The 20623-nt window shown below is 43.0% G+C and overlaps 1 protein-coding gene across 3 annotated transcripts in view; it reads right to left on the bottom strand.

The window, feature by feature from the left end:
* Window positions 1-265: 265 nt before the first annotated feature.
* Window positions 266-20623, bottom strand: part of POLE3 (DNA polymerase epsilon 3, accessory subunit) — a 40823-nt gene continuing 20465 nt past the window's right edge. For all 3 annotated transcript variants that reach the window (XM_069241270.1, XM_069241271.1, XM_069241272.1), the window contains exons 4-5: window positions 15276-15394; window positions 266-1763 (exon numbers count right to left, since the gene is read on the bottom strand). In XM_069241270.1, coding sequence (XP_069097371.1) covers window positions 1594-1763; window positions 15276-15394 — 289 coding nt within the window. In that variant the 3' untranslated portion in view covers window positions 266-1593. The remainder of the gene's footprint in view (window positions 1764-15275; window positions 15395-20623) is intronic.

The raw sequence follows: 20623 nt of genomic DNA, 5'->3' as shown, positions 1-20623 counted from the left end.
CTAAAAAAAATTTGAACCATCAGATGAAGCCCTTCCAGGTCTATGGCCAACAGATGGAAAAGCAGAAAACAGTATGGGATGCTCAAGGGTGCTTGAGGCTGGTGCAAGAAGGACTAGCGAATCAGACAGCTCAAAGAGGATTAAAGGGATGTCTTTTTCTGAAAAACTATTACCGATTCTGCCAGTGGTGCACAGACTACAACCAAGAGCTGGAATGCCGTAGGTTGTCGCAAGAAACTTATTGCCTGGCTATAACAAATGATAATTAAAGTCAAGAATAATTTTATTGAAGATCAACTGATTCATAGAAATTGACCTGTTTCCGTCTCTGGCCACATAAATGTGTCTAATGCAACCTTTACGCTTCAACAGAAGCAAATTAACTACAAACTTCAGGTTACACAAGTTTACCTATTCACTTAAATGATATACAAAATAGATATCGGATTTACAACAACATCAATAAAGCAAAATGCTAAGACGCACCAGCATTTAAAAAATTGACATTTCTGAGAAGACATTTATACATGTTATATGTTTGGCAGATGACAGCTGGTGAAATACATAACGATGACCACAATATTCACGGGTCAGAAGATCACTGCCAGGCTTCCAACAGGAACACTTAAAGTTTAGAAGCTGCAACTATTCTTATTCATTTTCCTGCAGTTCCATTTTGAGCACTTATTCATGGACGTGTTCATAAGAACAACCATGGACCTTATAAACTTCTGGATGTCTCCACATCCACTTCTAAGTTACATAAGACAACCCAGCAAACAAGGATATATCAGAGGGATATGGTGAGAATACACATCAATTCACACAATTTTACACCCTATTCTAAAAGGTGCAGTAATTCACTGAATTGTGGGGAAGGGGCAATTTAGTAAACAGTGTTTGGCACCAGAACTATGATAAAGAGAACTCCTGTGCTTCAGGAACACCGAAAAAGGGAGCAACCTTGAGAACAACCACTGCAGATACAACAAAAAAGGTGATCTAAATGCTGTAATAAATGCCAAGGCCTAGTATTAGTTGTAGAAGACAGTGACCTAAATGAGCAGTATAGAAAACAGTATTATCTAGGGATGCTGTTCATGATTAATTCCAGAGTTCAAGGCGTTGGTTAGCTCTTCTTGGTGAACTGGATGTAAAAGTCTAGTGAGTGATTAGAAGGACCAATTACTGTGGCAAGCAAACTGATCTGCAAATGATACGGTATGGGGTAAGTCCAGTCATTGACAAGAAAGGCATTAAGCAGTGGGGCCATCTCTTAGAAGTATGAAAATAGAACTATCTGGAAGGGCCCAGGAGAACAGCTACAAGTTAGGGGCAGACCAGAACATAAAAATATGCTGACCGTATGTCTCATCCACTCATAAAAGTATGCACTCTTCTCGTTCCAATTCTATCTTAGCTCTAATTTTTCTCAGAAATGGTTGCTAACAATCCCTACACTTTTGGATCTTCTTTCGCCACAAAAGACCATATGTTTCAAACGTCCAAGTGTTGCTCAAATTGCAAAGAGAGGGTGAAGCCTTAATTAATTGTGCATCTTGTTGTCCATCTCTAGGCAGGTGATATGATCATTCAATTTTCAACTTCCTCCTCCTCTTCCTCGTGTTGCTCTTCCTCCTCCATCCTTTCTTCTTCCTCCTCCTCCCGGCTCTTGTCTTGTTCTTCAGAATCAGGCTTTTTTTCTTTGTCTTTCCGCTTTTGCTCTGTGGCGTCTTTTTTCCCTTTCTGCCCTCGTCTGTATGCTGCAAGATTAACAGAAAAACAGAAAGAGACATGACGAATGCAAGCGTAGCAGGTCTTATTTAAATGTACTTGCAAATATTTTTTTTAACGGATTTTCTAACGAAACATATTTCTGAATTTTTTAATTTTGGTCTACTGATTATTCTACATAGAATTTGTGTCAATGTACACATTAGTGTTTATACAAATACAGCAGTAACTCTCACCTTACTGTTCTTTAGTCTAAAACGCCCAATCTCATGATGAGGAGCAATAGCGAACACAGTTTAAATACACTGAAGAGCCCGCGCACATGATTGGTCCCACCCAAGCATCACCTACACACAACTACTCAGTCTTCTTTAACTTAAGATCATTTACTTCATGCATTCTGACAACACAATTTCCTCAGTGTATTGGCTCTTTCAATGCTAGTCCTTAGTATTCTTTAGTGATTTGTGGAATGTCCTTGCCAAATAATTAGAACAGGTTTGCACAGGGTAGAAAAGTGGAGGTGGCAGAAGGAAAAATAGTGCATTCCTTAAACTAAATGCAAAACATTCTCTAGGCCTTAGGGATACCTGCCCACACTCGATGCAAAATGAATAAACCTGAGAGCTCGGACTGGAAATCAAAGAGCTCTTCAAAAGAGGTAAATCGCAATATGTCTGAATGCCTAGCCAACAGTAAAGATTTGTTCAGTTCCCACTCATCCAGCAATAGGTTAGCCTGATGAAGAGACCCATCAATATGTTTGAAAAGCGTGATCTTGCAATGCATGTAACAGCCATCTGTAGTCCACACCACCATCACATCTTCCTGGCTAGAAGGTTAAGGCACTGCTCTCAGTGCACAATTAATGAATAAAAATAAAATAATGCAAATGTTTGCCGGTCACCACTTTACGACAGAAAAGAAATCTCGGTCAAGATCAACAAACCCTGCTTACCAATGATGGGCCAAAACCTGGGATGATTAACGTCTCAAGGTCCCACAGAAAAAAGCAACAGCCAGACGATTTAAATTCTGCCACCCCACAGGAGGTCCAACTACTTTGAAATTAAGAACCATACAAACTGGAGGTCTAATCCCTAGTTTTAGAGATATTCAATATGTAATTATGACTTGCACATGGTTAGTGGGGCCGGGCGGCTCAAATGAGTGTATGAGGACAAATTGTCAAACAATCTGGAATCACCATGCCAAGATGCAGCTACATAAATCACACTGGGACTGAACCTTCTAATGAGTCCTAACTAAAATACATGCCCAGTAAGGACTTTAAGGCAAAGAGGCCCTCTCCTCACAAGGAATCCGATCGAGCAAAACGAAATTTGTACCAATTACATGGATGAGCCGTAACCCAGGAGATGAACAGCACAAGAGGAAGTTACCATGCCCACTACTCAGACTGCGGTTTTTGACACGAGTCCAATTAAGAAAAATGATCACGATTCCATAGCTTTAACAGACTTCGAGGATCCAAAGTTTTAGTTTTCCTTCTTACTCATTTTCTCCTTTTTCTTTCTTTCCTTAACACATACGCCCTGTCCTCCACTCCCCTCCAGTCCTTTTCGTCTCACTTCAATATAATTATTTTACTGATTTCACAAACATTTGAGGGTTTCACATAATAACTGTCTCTTTTTTAATATGATTACATACAGGTTGTGTATATGGCAAACTGCTGAATATAGTAAATACACCCGAAACTGAACATGAGTCACCATCAAATTTTCCAAGGAGGCAAGAATGGCACATGTGGTGAGTTTACAGGACTCAGTAGCATCAGAAATGCTGTATTAAGCATCCAGGAGCAACCATTAGACAATGAAGTTAGTGCAGCACTTGCCACTGAGGCAAATGTACTCTATGGCATCTAGGCACATGGGAATCAACTGGAAGGGAGGATCAATCTGCAAACAGGTTGAACAGCAGGCTTCGTAGAGGGCAGAAACACCATCAGCACCTGAAGGACTAAGACAATGGTTAAAGAAGGCAAAGATTCTAATACTGCATCTATAGCAACTTTGGACAAAAGTCTGGTTTTCCAATTAGGCTAGCATGATACTTTTGAAAGCACTGCCTTATTTCAAAGTCCTCAGCAAGATTCCTGGCCTTGATTACTTTTTGCCATATCTAAACCTGCAAGATACATTTGAGCCAACTAAAAAGCAGTTACATCTAGACAACACACAGGGTGATGTATGGCCTCAAAGCTAAACCTAAATGGCCCCAGCAGGCTCCGTATGCAGCAGAAAACAAGTTATGACCATCTGGTGTTCATGGACCATTATTAGGTTGCAGGGGAAGGATGTAAAAAAGGACAGTGTTCTGCAAATTGTGGAATGCCTACATAGTATAAAATAAGTATTTTATTTATGTTCTGCTCCCGGGCACCATGCTCTTTATAACATCTCAAATCCACAAATCTAGGTGCAAGGCCATCAGAGAAGCAGATTGTTCCAAGATGAAAGCCTTTAAGTTACCAGGTCAGAAGCATTCAAATCCCTTTTTTCAAACAGCACAGTAATTGGTAGCACAACCTCACTGCAGGCCCAGGAAGGTTACACACCTTTTGGATGGCTATATGAGAGGTTCTCAATGCTAACTGTATAGCTTGGCTACTGTTCCACATAGCAGTTTGGATTCTATGTCAGGACAAAAGTCGGGGATTATGCCCTGCATTCTTCCTTTATTAACGTCCGCCAGACTTTGACATTAAAGAACATAAACTAACTTTCCCATCAGCACCAGGGAAAATACTCCAAAAACAAAAAAACAATGACTACACAGAACCATCTATATGTGTGCACATTTTCCATGTAACACCCCCCTCTTTATTTCCTGCTTCCAGCTAATGCTAGGTACTGTTTTCCTTTTTTTTCCAAACTAGTATTGTGTGGCAAATTTTCTTGGGATGTAATGCGGCCCCTTTCTGCCACGGGACCACCCCTCAGTGCTGCTGTCGTAGCAAGCAGCGGCCAGGCTTGGGACCACGCGAGTGTGGGGAGGCCGGCCGCCGCTAGGGGTGCAGATAATGTTGCAGGGGATGCGCTTCCGCCAGTAACTTCAAAAGAAACTGACAAGCGCCTTCCCTGTGAAGTCGCCCCTCCTCGAGCTGCCTGGAAACCCCGACGCCCGTTCATTACTGGTTTGTATTGTGGTCTAGAACAAAGCGTGCTTTTGTAAACAGCCTGACGCCTGCCGAGCTGCTCAGCAGAAACTATGGCGCAGACGCTGCGCTCTGTGGCTATTTGTGGGGCCTGGCCCAGGTGATTTGACTTTCATACCCTTCAGAAATTAACTGGGTGAGTGGGCCACCGGGCTGTGACCCGCCCAGCGCATAGCACTTTCAAATTTATGCTGGCTTGCCTAGCTACATACATGCCCAGTGAGCCTCACTGCATTACCCAGGCTTAATTTTGTGGTTTGTACATTCCTCCCATAACAGCACTGTTGGTGCAGCCAGGTCTCCTTAGACTCAAAGGGCTACTCTTTTTATCCTAACCATAGCGCCTACCAACCTGCTCCCTATAGAGCTGCATAGACCCAAGTGAGGGTAACCTGACTAACATGGCAGAAGAATATATGGAGGAAGAGTCCTTTCAGGTCCTTCCTATTGACAGTGAGTTTGGCGAAGTGGCCAATGCTTCCTTTCACCAAGCAGTGGTTGCCGCCATAGAACCCTTGGAGCGCTGCCTGATGGAGCTTGCTTATGCCTGTTCTCTGCTCTTAAATCTTACAGATGACTCCCGTCCCGTCCCGTACTGGGGTCGCCCCCTCGCAGAGGTCTGTACAGAAACGAAAGGGCAACACAACTATGAATTTGGGGGCATTTGAATGCTTAAAAGAGGTTTTCATCTCACTCCCTGAACCCTCTGGTGAGAATGAGCCCACTGATGTGCCAGAGGTACCAACTCTATCACCTGACCCCGACAAATCGCCCAGACCAGAAACCTCAAGAGGAACCCTCGACCATATTGGAGTTGAAGGACCTCATTCACCCACGTTTCTCTGAATGGACCCCAACAGAGAAGGTAGTCAAGTATGTGGCTAGTCCCCTAGAAAGTCTTTAGATAAGGAAGTCTGTGCCTGCCTTAAAGCAGAATGCCCCCGTCTGTCTCTCCCTAGTAATGTAGTCCTCACTCTTGAGGTAGATACCCACATGGCCACCTTCCACCAGAAATACATTAGGGATCCCAAAAATGATCAGTATGTCCTGGCACTCTTGCCAGGACAAACTCCTTCATGTCAGTGGTCCGCTCACAAAAATATTAGTCCTGACAGAGGAGGCTAAAGCTTTAGGAGCCCCCATCTCTCTGAGTCTCTCTCAGGCTGGGTGCAACGGGTGGTCATATTTTTTAGGAACGCCAACTGCGCCCTATCCACAGAACACCACCGGCTCATTCCTACTCAAAGTTGACCCCAAACTAGGAGGCTTGGCGTCCACGGAGGTAGGGCCAGCGGTGCAGGGAGGCATCTTCGCAAAGCTTTTTATAAAAGAGCTACGTAAGTTCCTTGCCATCAGAGGGCACGTGGCCGGCCACTTCTACTCCCAAGGCCATCCAAGAAGCTCCGGGAAGCCACAAGCCCAGTCCCGTCAGGGTGAATTCTTCACCACCCGACGAGGCTATTGAGGGTGTAACCCCAGAGGCTCCTCCAGGGGACAATTCAAGGCCAAAACAGGTAAGAGTTTGCTGTTCTTCCCGACTAAACGTGGGAGGCAGGCTAGCGCACCTTAGTCACAGCTGGGAGTGGATTATGTCTGACGCATGGGTTTTACAAACCATCAAGGGGCTTCCACATAGAATTTTAGGAAACTCCAGTTCAACCTTTTCATCCACGTTCACTGACTTTGCTGACGATCACGTGACCTTGATAGACCGGGAGGTCGAGGATCTTCTGCAGAAGGACGCAATTTCCAGAGCTCAACTCCACCACAAGGTTTCCCTCAATATCTCTCTGGCAGATAGCTCGGGTTGTGGGACTGCTCTCATCCACCCTGCATTTGATTTTCCTGGTCCCTCTCAAATACAGGGCCCTCCAAAGCAGAGGTTTGCAGTACTCAAAGCAAATTCCTCTCATGGACGAGTTCATAGACAAAATGAAGTGGCAATTGGTGCACATGGAGAGTTGGAACGGGAGAGACATTTTTGGCTCCGATCCAGATTTATTGATCTAATCCAACGGCAGCAAATCCAGCTGGGATGCACGCTGTGGAGGATCCTTCACAGGAGGAAAATGGTCCGCAGAGGAACAGCGATTCCATATCAACTGTTTAGAGCTCATGGCGGAGTCCTTTATGATAAAGTGTTGGGTGAAGGACAAAGTGCACTGTGGTGTGCTTTTGAAGATGGACAACCTATCCGCTGTCTGATATATCAACTATCTAGGAGGTGCCAAGTAAAAACCTCTGGCAGACTTGGCCAAGGATCTTTGGAAATTCTGTCTGTCCAATGACATATCGGTTACAGCAAAAAACCTTCCCGGAGCATCCAACGCAGTGGCAGATTTGTATTCCAGGCAATGGTCTGACAAAAGCCTGTTGCGACTGAACCCTTCAGTGTTCAAAAGATTGGAAGTCCTATGGGCACCTATCTCAGTCGATCTTTGTGCATCCAGGGAGGACCATCAATTTCCTGAATACTTCAGCTGGACGCCAGATCCTCTAGCAACTGCGTTTTCCCCCTTTGTAATGATCATGAGGTTGTCTGCGCAGGTCTGACATCAAGGAGCCCGGGTAGTCCTGATTACTGTCACCAACAATCATTATAAATCCGCATAGTCCAGATGGGTGCGCTGGTGTGTTCAAAATATACAGGATCCCATGGGGTGCGAAGTGGTCCTCATCTTACATTTTTTTGTGTCCCTAGCTTCTCAGGGATTAGTTTACAGGTGATCATCTAATACAGATTGGCCATATCTGTGGGACACCTTCCCTTAGGGGAGTATCCTGTGTGGGAACACCCGTTTGTGTGTAAACTGATGAGGGGGAATACATTAGGCTCTTTCCCTGAGTCTAGATACTGGTCTCTCTGGGACATTAATAAAGTCCTCTTTCTCTTGCACTCCTGGCAGAAGAATGTTTTTTTTGTCACGCAAAGAGATTTCTGCAAATCTAGCCATGTTGCTATGCCTACTGTCATGCCGCAGGGTGTCTGATGTTCTAGCCTTGGACCTCATGGGCCGGACCTTCACTCCAGAGGGTGTTACTTTCCATGTCTCCAAACGCACTAAGACAAAATTCTAGAGTGGTGTCCTGTCTAGCCTTTGATAAATTCCCAAAAATGTGTGTGGTGTTGCCTGAAGACATATGAGAATATGACGGAAGAGTTCCATCCACTGGGAGAACACCAACTTTTAATCTCCCTCAGGAAATCTTTCAAGGAGATCACCTCCCCCATCATCGCCAGATGGGTCAGCTGGGTTATGCAGGAAGCAGGCATTGACGCCTTGCATTTTGGTGCATTCTGTGAAAGGAGCAATGGTTTCCACAACTTTTTTGCTGGTAGCTTGATTGGAAGACCTCATCAATGCAGTGGCTTGGTCATTGGATACCATGTTCAAGAGGTTTTATTTCAAACCGGTTCTGGACATGACTTCTTTGGTGGTGGACAAGCTTTGAACAGGCATAATCCTCACCTCGGGTCCTAACATAGAATTAAGTTTAGTAGTAAATATGAAGGAAAGTTTCAATTCTATTAAGGACACAGAGGCATGGACTTTAGAGAGACCTCTTTTTCTTCCTACCCAACCGCTTGACTATGGATATTTTTCCCAAAGGAACGAGTGTAAGGTCTGAGTATCTGACTTCTTGATTTCTGTAATTTCAGTAATTTGTCAGGCCTCTATCAATTTTATATATGTCACAAACTCTTGTATTATTAAAGTTACAGTGTTTTTCTCTTGAGCTGTTAAATCCTGTGATTAGTTTACGATTATTTGTGAAGGATGGATCGTGGTTTAGGATTTGTTTGGCTTTATTTGTAGGCTTTGATGGGACTAGAGGGGAGTGAGAAGAAAAAGGAAAGACGTTCCTGATGCACGAAGGAAAGAGGATGTTACGTGGAAGATATGCACACATATAGATGGCTCTGCATGCTCACTAGTTGTTTATTTTTGTAGTTATTTCCTTGGTGCTGATGGGAAAGTTAGTTTTTGTTCTTTAAAGTCAAAGTCTGCTGGAAATCAATAAAATAAGAAAGCAAGGCATAATCTTCGCCTCTGTGTCCTTAATATAAATGACACTTTCCTTCAAGTTTACTAGGACATTTTTCTTTCCTTAATAAAGTTTGAAAGATGGCTGCACTTCACAAGGGTGCCATCTTTCCACATTCAGCCAAATACCTGGAAAGAGGAACTGAGACTATTAGTAAACAAAAGGACACTACACCAGTGCTTAAGAAAAGTGTGGAGCAACATTATCTCAACATTTTGTGAACGGATCACTAATACCACTATGATTTAGAACTGTATAAATGAAGCTGCTATGTCTTTACAGAAACTCACTGGGGCTGCTGAGCTAACTGGATGTTTTGAGAAGCTATATTGATATTTGTTTTAGACATTCCTCCCTGAAAAGGGAATCTTATTGGCAGAGGCATAAATGTAGTGTTTCCCCTATATAACCATCCGACTGGTGGTCTCTGCCATTAGGCGGATTGGCAACTATCAGAACTTTCTTGAAGGACTTCCAGAAGGTTTCCCTTTAGAAGGCTTGCTCCTACTTGGGACCTCAATTTAGTTCTAAACTGATGGGTTCTCCCCTTAACTAAATGCACAAATAATTACACCATATTTCCTGGCAATTACCTCAGGAAATTGTCTCAGCTTGTTGAGTAAACTTAATCTAAGCCTGTTCTTGCTAATGCCTTATATGTTTTTCCACATGAATACTGGGGTTTTGAGAATAACCCATTTGTCGTTTCCAAACAAACGTGTGATTTGTCTGTAAACCAAACAATGACTGTCCACTTTCTTTCAGAACTTAACTTCTAAAGCAGAGTTTGCCCCAGGCACTTTCAAAAGTCGAAAAGGGACCAGTAAATGTATGCAACTCTTTCACAACCATGGCACTAGCAGGATTGGTCTAGTGCCATTACACAACCCATTGTAAGATGGAGTGCATCTTGCTTTACAATATGCTACCAAAAAGACAATAAACCCCTTAATGTGACACTTAAGATCTCACTCAGTACCGGGAAAAGCAACCAATTATTCCGATTTGTTATTGGAGCTTCTACTGTCCTTAAAGGTGTTTTTCAGCTGTGTCAGGGTGTCGCTCATGTAGCCCTACTTGGAGTCACTGCTTTAATGCTTCCAGTTAAACAAGCATTGGCAGAGTCAATAAATAGGACTTGACTTTGAAAGGTGTTACAGGACCTTTTGGCTTTGCCACTGCTTGTCGCTGAGGGAGTACAGCATTATCAAAAACAAAAATAAAAATGCTTGTAGTGAATGCTGACAGCATCTTGGGGAAAAAAAGGCCTAGTCTGATGACATGCAAGCAAGAGGGACACTGCGGCCCCTATAGTTTTAAGACCCAGCGTGATGACATATGTGGTCATGCATCTCCCCATCTCATTACACAGAGGCCATTTTAGCGTTACTTTTCTTTTAAATGTACTGTTTCAACATGACATCCATCCACCTTGAAACAGCAAATTAAAAGCAAGTAAAAGGTGTGTAAATTTAAAATACGGATGAGTGCGAGCAGATTAAAGGGAGACAAGTAAATGCTGCTGACAAGTGACACTGAGCAGGGAAGGGTGCAGTGGTGGAAACCATGGATGAGCTGGAGAAGGGAAAGCAACAAGGAGAGGGCAGGGACGTGAAGGGGGAGCAGAACAGCTGAGCGGGAGAGAGAAAAAGAAACATGCAATTCCATAAAGCAGTGAAAGCAAAAGAAACAAGCATTGGCAAAGCCAATACGTCTTGCCTTTGGGACCTATTGGCCTTGTCAATGAGAGCAAGAGGGGTAAAGTAAACATGGGCAACAGAGTGGAATACAGGCACTGTTCACAAGTCCTGCCCTCTCTTCATTTTTAATTTATATTTGCAGTCCAAGATAGCATATACCCCAAAAACATGTTGGCATGTGCGCCATATAAGGTATAGCTGTTTCCAGCCAGTGTAGGAACGACATGAAAAGCAACTGCAATACAAAGAAAAGAGTGGGTCACTACATTAAAACACAAACACTGTCCTGTAAGCAATCACTTCCATGATGGCATCAGAGCTTGGGAAGCAGTGATGTATTCCATGACAGAGTACAGGTTGGGTGGCTCAATTTAGTTCAAAGCACCAAACACCATAAAATTGTTTGTCTTGTCACGAGCTCAACATCATGTTATTCTGGGCAAATCACCATATGCTAAAAAAAAAAAAAAAAAAAAAAAAGATGGATGGATGTGACGTTGTTTAATGTGTCCCCTTGCCTAAATAAATAAATAAATACAAAAAAAAACAAAAAAAACTCATGAATCTAACATAACTGGAGCTCATGTTAAGGACTCCAATTATTTTGGGTCGAGTTCGTGCTAGAGGGGAAAGAAGCACAAGGGGGAATGGGAGGGGTGAAAAAAATAAATAGTATCTTAATCATAGCGCTAGCAGCGAACATCCACTAATTAAGTTTAATTAATCTGTGCTTCATCCATGCTCTGCTTGAAGAAATGCAACTGATGCATGGCCTGTGCTGCCCTATTCAACAGCAGCAAAGAAGCGTGAAGATAGAGCAAACTAATGGTAAGTAATGAGTGGGATCCAAGTCCTTTACTGTATACAAATCCCTTGCAGCTACAGGGCATGAGCGCTTTTGGCCGATACCTAAAAAGTAGTTTCTTTATGTAAGCAGTGGGAGAATATCAGTCATCCAGTCAAAAAGGATAGTAAAAAAATCTGTGCTCCAGAGGACAAATACAAGATGCGAAAGTTAAGCAAATTAGATTACCAATAAAGTGAACCAATGATGAGCAAATAGCTGCCCAAAGCCAACTTAGGGTATTGATATTGTACACAATAGGTCTTTCAACTACAGAGTGGCGAGAGACCTAAAAATGATTACTAATTGTAGAATCAACAGGCTAGTACCACCACAATGTTTTTTCATTATCTGAAGTGGCTTTCCGTTTAAAGACCATACAAACAAAATGCATACAAAAATATAAAAAAAACATTTACCTGAACTAGCCTCTCGTTTAAAGAGCATACAAACGAAATGCATACAAAATTATGAAAAAAAAACATCTGAACTCACCTCTCGTTTAAAGACCATAAAAACGAAATGCATACAAAAATATGAACAAATATGTATTTTCAAGATGAGATTTTATCTTTCGAAAAAAAAAAGAAAAAAAAAGTGTTCTAGTTCCTGTACATTTGTGAAACTCTCAGGTGTTACTGAGGTTTCAGAATGGAAAACCTATCCCCTACAAGCAGGCAGCAATCTGCATCTGGTTGCAACCATGCTTCTTTCCAAGGGAGGAGACAATACTGGAAAACACTCCTGCACCCACTACTGCACCCCAGATCCTCTGCTCAGCTCAATATACGTGAACAGGTTCAGTAATGCCTCCTGTGTTACCACTGAACTCCACCAAGGTATGTATATGTAATTTCCCTGGTTACATTTGGATTCACGTCCAGAATCATTGGGTTCTATTTACATCAATAGCTAGTGTGTTAAAATAGATCAACCATACACAGGATATGCAACATAAACTCTTCATTCCCACTGAGTATCCTGCGTACTGTCTAAAACTCCATGTATTTTGGTTCTGTCTTGTCCTGTACATAGGGTGGCCATGTCTGTAGCCCAGAATGCCCCTAGTCTTGCTGGCCCTACCTTTACCCGATTCCTTCACTTTTCTTTCGGCACGCGGCACTGTGCATTGAAAGCCCTACACACCCTCCTCATTTTGACTTGTACCTAGTTATGCTCCACCATCATCATTTATTTATGTGCTTTTAGAGAGCCAGCCGAGCCCCCAAGGTGTCAGAATGGTACATGAATAGACAGACTCCAGAATGAAATAAGTGAACTAGTTAACAACAGAAGGAGCATCACGCCACACTCACAGCTAATGCCTGGGGAGGATCTTTGTAAGGCAGTGACTGTTCCAGTGTTTAGCACTGATAGTTCTAGGTTTCAACAGATCACTCTAAACGTCAATATTGCTATACAGTTATCTAATAAGAGCTTACATTTGCACTCTTGAAATCATCTAATATTTGTGGTGGATCTACGTCAATTGATGAATTTGTCAAGAATGAAACAGTCAATTAGATTTTCAATGATGTATGGTCATAGTGAAACTCTGTAACCTTGTGTTTCTATTTTTAATTTATTAAGACCATGCACCCCATTCCTTTATCTCTCACTGCACTTGGCAATCATCACCTGCCACTCGTAACCCAGCTGTTGACAACATTGCTAAAATTAATCTGGGCCTGGACTATACATTGGATGCATCATTTCATTTGCCCACAACACACTCAACTCAGTTTGCCCGCTGCAGACCAAGTCAGTGCGCTCGATTAGACTAAAAACACACAATCTGCACGCAGGACAGCTCAGAAGTTTGGAAACTATGCAAGTAGGGACAGTGTGCTACTGGAAGCAAGGAGCAAAAACTCTAGAGCAGTCCCTTCTGTAATATGGATTGTGGCCGTGTAAGACAGGCACCAGTCCAATCACAATAGGGCATGGTCTCGTTTGCATGGGGGGTTAGCCCCCATTCAACGGAGGGACATTTTGTACATTGTGCCTGTTCCATATTACAGACATGGGTGCAACAACACAGAAGTTGTTAGGAGGCACACTGACTGTGTGCCATAGAGAAAGGTGGTGCACAGTCAGAGAGACCCCTTCACTAAATAGTGCTCCTTAACAGACGGTTGAGAGATTCCCAGTGATCCCTGGCGCAACCTCAAGCAGGCGGCTGCCATGGCACATAGCACCCGGCTGTGGCGTGATCTCTGCCCCATCTACTGAGGTCGGTCCACCTCCTATGAGAGGTGGAGCTGTAGTCTCGAAACTGTACTGCAGGTAAACTTTCAAATTCCTATTCCAGTGACAACTGGAACTGGAGCGTCATAGTCCTTCACAAACGAGAACTCTGCCGTCACCCTGCTGCTCTTCGTCGCATCCCTGCCCTACCTTCGCACGTGCCTGCTGCTGCTCATTTCAGTGAAGGTATAAGATATGAATACCTGACATTTTCACCATTCATGGTGTTCTATGGATTCACATTTCGTTATAACAATTTGGCCTTTCTCCTTTTCACTGTGATTGTTCCATTATCAAGCTATACTCCCCTCGTTAAGTGTTAAACTCAAAATCTTCAAGTTTCTCGGCCATCTTCTCGGCACATGAAAGAGGCAGAGGCTTGGACACGCTGCGTTCCAGACCCAGCGATAGTCTAAACGTGGGATCCCAGAATTTTTCAAAAGTTGTTGGGTAATTTACATCAGCTATTAGCAAGTACATAGACTAATGAATGACATGCACAACAATCACAGTAATTTAGACACAAATGCCATGTTTACCTCCAACTGAAGTAATACTGATGGTGTGAATAATAATTTGAATGAAGTCAGGTGTGTACCACACACACACACACACACACACACACACACACACACACACACACGTTCTACCAAAGTCTGCAATGCACAGATTATTTCAGGGGCACATTCTGGCATTCAGCGGCAGCACCTATCATGCACCCCCACTGTGGAGAAGAGGTGTAGAGCATGCACCAAGTTGGGTTTTTGTGTTTCTTCACCATGTGCCAAGACTGCACATTGCTCTCGCCCCCAAACGGGCTGCCATGACTGGGTGGTTGGAGAAAAGGGGTCAGTCTTTTTACACAGTATCTTTGCCGTTCTCTCTCATCATGCCGTTGCCAAGGGACAAATATTCCCCAGCATCACAAACATCCTTACTTGGGTTGCCAATGCCCATGTACATGTAAATCTGTCTCAAGTCCCTCATACTGCCCAATCAGTGCGCCCTCTTCCTATCTGTACACTGCGCACGTTGTGTCACTTAAAGTCACGTGAGCGCTCTCACTTTCCGGATGGCGTGCCAACACTTTGAGGACAGCCTCCTGGATTTAAGTCAGTCAGGCCGATGCACACTATTTATGTTCAGTATACTTTTCGAGGATTTTCGTTCTTCCATGTCGGTCTCTGAAACTGATCAGCATGGTACAGTTCCCCATACCCTGGGTTTACGAACCAACCGCAATAAAGCACTGCCTCGCTGCCACAGCAAACCTCTCTTTGGGCCGGTTTCTCCCACTTCCAGGCTCCCAAATCCATGTGACCACCACGCGGGTTCAGGGGGCATGTAATAAATCCTAAATAAGTTAACTTGTAATACTATCACTGACCACCGACTTAAGAGTGTCCAGCTGTTGTTTTGCTTAACATTACAGTCCAAAAATGTTTACTTTATATCAGAATGAAATTCTGTTGCTACAAAGTCACCAATAAAAAAGCCATCAGTACGAAAACCAAGTTACCTTCCAGAGATTCTTTTAGCGGAGTCACAAACCGCTGGAATTCCATCTCCTCCATGGCAGATAAAACATCGGCTGCATTCAATGTCTTCCGTTTCCCTTTCAAAGCGAAATTATTTGCACTAAAGTTGTGGAGACAAGAAAAAAAGTATAAATATTGCAGGTTGAAAGATAATAAAACACTAAGCCCTTGCCAATAACAAAAATGTCATCATATGTGCATCATACCTGAATCTGGACAATGGTACTGGAGGCAAGGGATTGGGAATGGAGGAAGAATGGCGGGGAGGGAGGAGATGAATTACTTTGGACGCCAGTTTATTTAAAAGTTCCAGCAATCATGGATACTCATCACAGAATTACAAAGCGGATACATTTCGGGATTGACGTTTGCATCATCATAAAAAGTTTGCTCAGTTGCTTGGTTCTTAGTCTGCAACCGGCCAGATTAAAAATGCCCCTTGCCTTAAAAAACGAAGCATTCCTTGATCTTCTGCAACTTTGTAAACAAATGAAGCATTACAAACCAGAAAAACATTGGCTAAGCATGAGGTATACACAATACAAAGCGTCTCCCCCCCCCACACCCGGCCAGCAGCAACAGCTGCAAACTGACAAATAAAAACAATAATAAACTATGTTTATTATCGTTTTTATTTTTCAGGGGTGGGGCCACAGGCACAGTGCACATGTATGTTTGGCTGGCCGCCCCGGGCTGGCCAAACACATATGCACACTGGGCTCTCTCCAACCTGGCCCTGTGTTCCTGGGTTGGAGACAGCAGACAGAGGCTTCCTCTCGGCCTCAGAGCACCAAGTCAGGGCGCTTGAGCCAATCCTAACGCTGCTTTCATGCTGCCAGCTGCATGAAAGCAGCGTTAGGATTGGCAGCAGGGCAGGCTGGGAGCCTGTGTCTACTGTGACAGGATCGAGGAGCAGCGCAGCGGAGGCAGAATGTCAGGAAAGTTTTTTTTAAATGTATTTATTGATTGTTGTTCCCCTACCTTCGCCACCACGTCCGTTTTGACCATAGTGAGCCACACCTGACTCCAATGACATACTGTTGGTAGTGTGTGGGTAAATCAAATACAGAACTGTGAGGTGGCACAAATCAAAACTCCATACTAACCATAAAGTGGCATGCTGCACAAACACTAAACCCATGAGGCAGCATACAGCAGCAACACAAACAAACATGGTTTGGGCATACAACACTCTAAAGTGTGACTGTACAAACACACTAATCACAAATTAACCCACTGCAAATAGATATATCCAGGGCACAAGTCCTTAAAAAAAAGAAGTGGGGGCCCAACCAAGTTAGGCAGTATGCAAATTACCTCATGGTGCATGACATCACGGTATGTGACATCGCACTTGCCCTCACAACCCATCACAGGAAGTGACGTCAGATCTTAACACCTCAGACATATGTTTAGCAGTTCTATTACAACTACATTTGAGTGCACTACGAGATTTGACAGTGAGGTTTTGCGCCGTGGATGTGCCCAAAAAAGTTACGCAATCCTGCAACAAAACATAGGCCTCAATTTATAATTTATTTTTTTTTAAACTCTGCCACAAAGAAATTAGTAGCAGTGAGAAATATGGCAGTAAATCAGTTCTGCTTAACTGGTTGCAAAGTCTGCATTTTAAAATATCTTATGGGGTTAAGGCACCTGCTGGAGCAATCTTTGCGGGCCCAGTAAATCTCAGGAAATAATAATGGGAAGATAACTCTGGAGATTAACACATTTGTTGGAAAGATCAGTGTTTTGTTTAGTTATAGTTTTAATCCAAGTAACATGGGGATTAATATGTTTTCTGCAAAGCACATCATGTAACATGCAGATGCTAGACTTTTATTTTATGTAGCTTGGCAAGTGGGTTACTGCTTTTAACACAAAGATCATTTTGTTACTTGCAGTTCACAACTTGTAATCCTTCTAATGTAGCACAGGGAACTATGAAGGACACGTGACTCCCACACCTTGTAACCCTCGCTGTATTATATCACACATCCTATACACTGATTTACAAACATCATTTATTGTCAATGTATAATGTTTACATATGATGTAAAGAGCTATGACACCCTGCACTGGGATGAGTAGGTTTATAAAATAAATAAAACAAGATAGTGGTATTTACATTGTTATTTGTGTAAATACTGCGACAGGACAACACATCAGGCATTCTTACAATGCAAGAAAATTTCTTGTATACAGGGACTGAATAAAGTGAAAAGCATGCTTCTCTTAAGTCCTGTGAAGTGATAACATGCTGTGTGCCTTAGGTTCCTCCATTGCAGCTAGGTGTGAGGCTCCAGACAGCTTCTAGTCAGGATAATAAAACAAATGAGGCTCAATGGTATCTTAATCGGCCTTTGTAGTCGGCTAGCAGAAATTTAAAATAAGAAAGCCCCCTCCCATCCTGTATGTTGCTGTTTGGAATGAATGAAAGCATACAACCTCCAGGGGCTGCTGAAAGTGTGTGCCGGCACTGCTGAAAGTGTCCCGTTACACGGGACAAATTCACCAAATTTTACTGGGGCTCAAATTGTTGGCAGGGTGGACAGGGTCCACCCTGTGAAAATAGTGGGTGGACGCTGTCCAGCCGCATGTACTCCCGACCTGTGCCCTGCATATATCAGATGGCACACAAAACTTTAAGAGGTAAGCAGAATACACACACAAACACACACACACACACACCCACCCCCCCCCCCCCCCTCAGCCCTGGCCACCCTCCCCTGAGCCCACCAGGTCGCACACAGCAAAATCCTGCATACAAGCCACTAGATGACATACATCATAAACACACTCCACTTCACTGCAATGTTGCACTAACATACTATAAACACTGTGTACCACACAGAACAAGCACACATCAAGCTTGTCATAGTACAATCAGAGAAACCAAGAAGAGCTAGAAACTGTAATTTAGCACAAAGCAGAAACACTCCATGATGAGAATACAGTGCAAGCACATATGAATACTAACCACATAACTTGCAGCAAATACACGTTTGTCTGGTATACAGCAAAAAAGCATGTTATGGACAAATGCATGACGATTGTGACGTGGTACACTGCAAGAATTTTATTTCAAGACTGGAGGCTCATATTATGCTTACTTTTCTTGCTTTAATAAAATAGCAGACAAGAAAAACTTCAATATCAGAATCCCTAGAAGAAAACGACATTACATCAAAATAGAATGACCATTCACATGTGAGTACGACCATAACTGAGAGCAACAAGCCCTCTTTTCTTGCTGCTCCCAGTCAAGGTAAGTATTCTGCTTGCCATTTTATGTTTTTGCTATTATGTGCTTTATTATTATTATTATTATGTAATTTAATGTTGAATTGGCATTTACAGTGCTTATTAGTTGTTCTACCTTCTTTGGACATTGCTCTCGCCGTCGCAATGCTCTTTAAAAAGTTTGGCAACATTCCTTTTTTCCCCTACGTCATGTCCTCGCCTTCTGAGCTTCGTGAGCTGCGCTGCTTGTTTGGGGAATTTAGCGGCCAATGAACTGGGCTTACCACTCGTTTCAGAGAGAGGCTTCAGGTTCTTTCAAGCGTCTGCTTTTCAGCATCTGCTTCTCTCTCACCGGATGACTTCTGAGGTTTGGCCGGCCCTCAGACACGCCTTAATCCAGGACCTGCCTTGATTAGGCCCGCTCACTCAGCCTTTCACAAGTTTAACCCCTGGTGGTTCAGTTTTATCGAGTTCTTGAAGCCCAATGCCATGTTTTTAAACATTCTGCCCATTTTTTTCATCTACATTTAATCATTTTATGTTATTTTTGAGGTTTAGCTTCATTTTACAGACATTGTTTATATATTGTCTGCCGATGAACAGGCTCAGAATATGAAGGATAATTTTAAATCCTTTATCAAAGACTCTGTTCAACATGCCGTATCAGTTTCCATACTTGATATTTCTAAGAATTTAGAAGGCCCTAATGATATTCCTTCGAAAAACGGAATGAGACGTTGGGCACCTCATAATGTGCCTTCTAAAGGCATGTCTATTAAATCTGGACCTCCCACCAAAGAGGCTGATCCTTCGGAGCTCCCATCCTCCCCCCCTTAACATTGTTAATTTATGAGACACTGATAGTGATGAGGAGGATGTTTTGGATGATGTCAGATCTCATCTTAATTTTAAGGATGACATCTCTGATGATGGGCCTTTGGAGAAAAGGCGTAAAATTTCTCCTTCCGAAATTTTACCCAATTCAGTGTCCAATGATCTCATAGATCATTTAGGGGAACCCATGTTTGACCCCGTGTCAATACATCACACAAACTCTTGAGAATGGTTCCCTTCCAACCAGGTCTCAGATTACGTTTCCTTTTATTTAAGTCATGTCCTAGACAATTTTTCCAGAAATAAGTTGAAATCGGAGTGTCTTCCCCTGTCCCTTTCCTTTAAGGTGGCTGATATCCCCATTATCGATCCCAGCATGTTATTTTTTTTACCAAATTTGGGAAAGATCCCAAGAAGGGAGTCGATAGAGCCTAGTCAAATTGCCAAGACAGACTTCTGGACCTGCTCCGGGCCATTAACTAAATCTTGGACTCGGCTGGAGAGGCAAGAATGGAAGGGGAACAAGTGGACACCAAGGCTCTTTCTAACTGGGCACAGCGTGCAATTTGTATGTTCGGCAATGCTAACACCTACATATCCCAAGAAAGGCATAAAAGCCTTCTTCTAAAAATGTATCTGAAGCTAAGCAGTTTGGCAACCAAAGAAGAGGATCCCAAAGCTGATGGCCTTTTCTTTGGAGATGCCTTTATTAAGGAGATGAGCAAGTATGTGTCTACTTTTGAGACTATCAACAAGGCCCAGTCTCCAATGAAAAAGATTTTCTCTCAGCGTGTTTTTGGCAGGGCCGGCAAAGGTAAGTGTTGATTTGCCAGTCGTAATTCATCAAGAGGGCAATCCCTCAACAAATGCTCATATAACCAAGTCTTCTAGAAGGATTTCTATTAAGGCTACAAACCTCACTTCTATCCCCTTGCTCCAGTGGATTCCGCACAGGGGATAGAGAGCCAAAGGAGACCAGCTCCAAAGTAAGAATTTCCAATTTTGGCCCTCCTCCCATAGGAGGCAGATTGGGGAATTGTCTAAATGATTGGTTGTCTGTAACATCAGATCTTTGGGTTATTCAAACTGTTCAGGGGTACTGCACAGACGTGTATCAGATTCTGACACAGAGTCACTTTCCCCAACCTCTACATTTTTCAAAATACCAGTTTCTTCTTGTTCAAGAGGAAGCAAAGTCTCTGCTTGCAAAAACAGCTGTAGAACAGAATACCTTCAACCCTTCAGGCTTCCT

Source organism: Pleurodeles waltl, chromosome 6 (assembly GCF_031143425.1).
Source record: "Pleurodeles waltl isolate 20211129_DDA chromosome 6, aPleWal1.hap1.20221129, whole genome shotgun sequence".
Classification (NCBI taxonomy): domain Eukaryota; kingdom Metazoa; phylum Chordata; class Amphibia; order Caudata; family Salamandridae; genus Pleurodeles; species Pleurodeles waltl.
The sequence above is the reverse complement of the archived record's forward strand: the minus strand, read 5'-3'. Positions and strand labels throughout refer to the sequence as shown.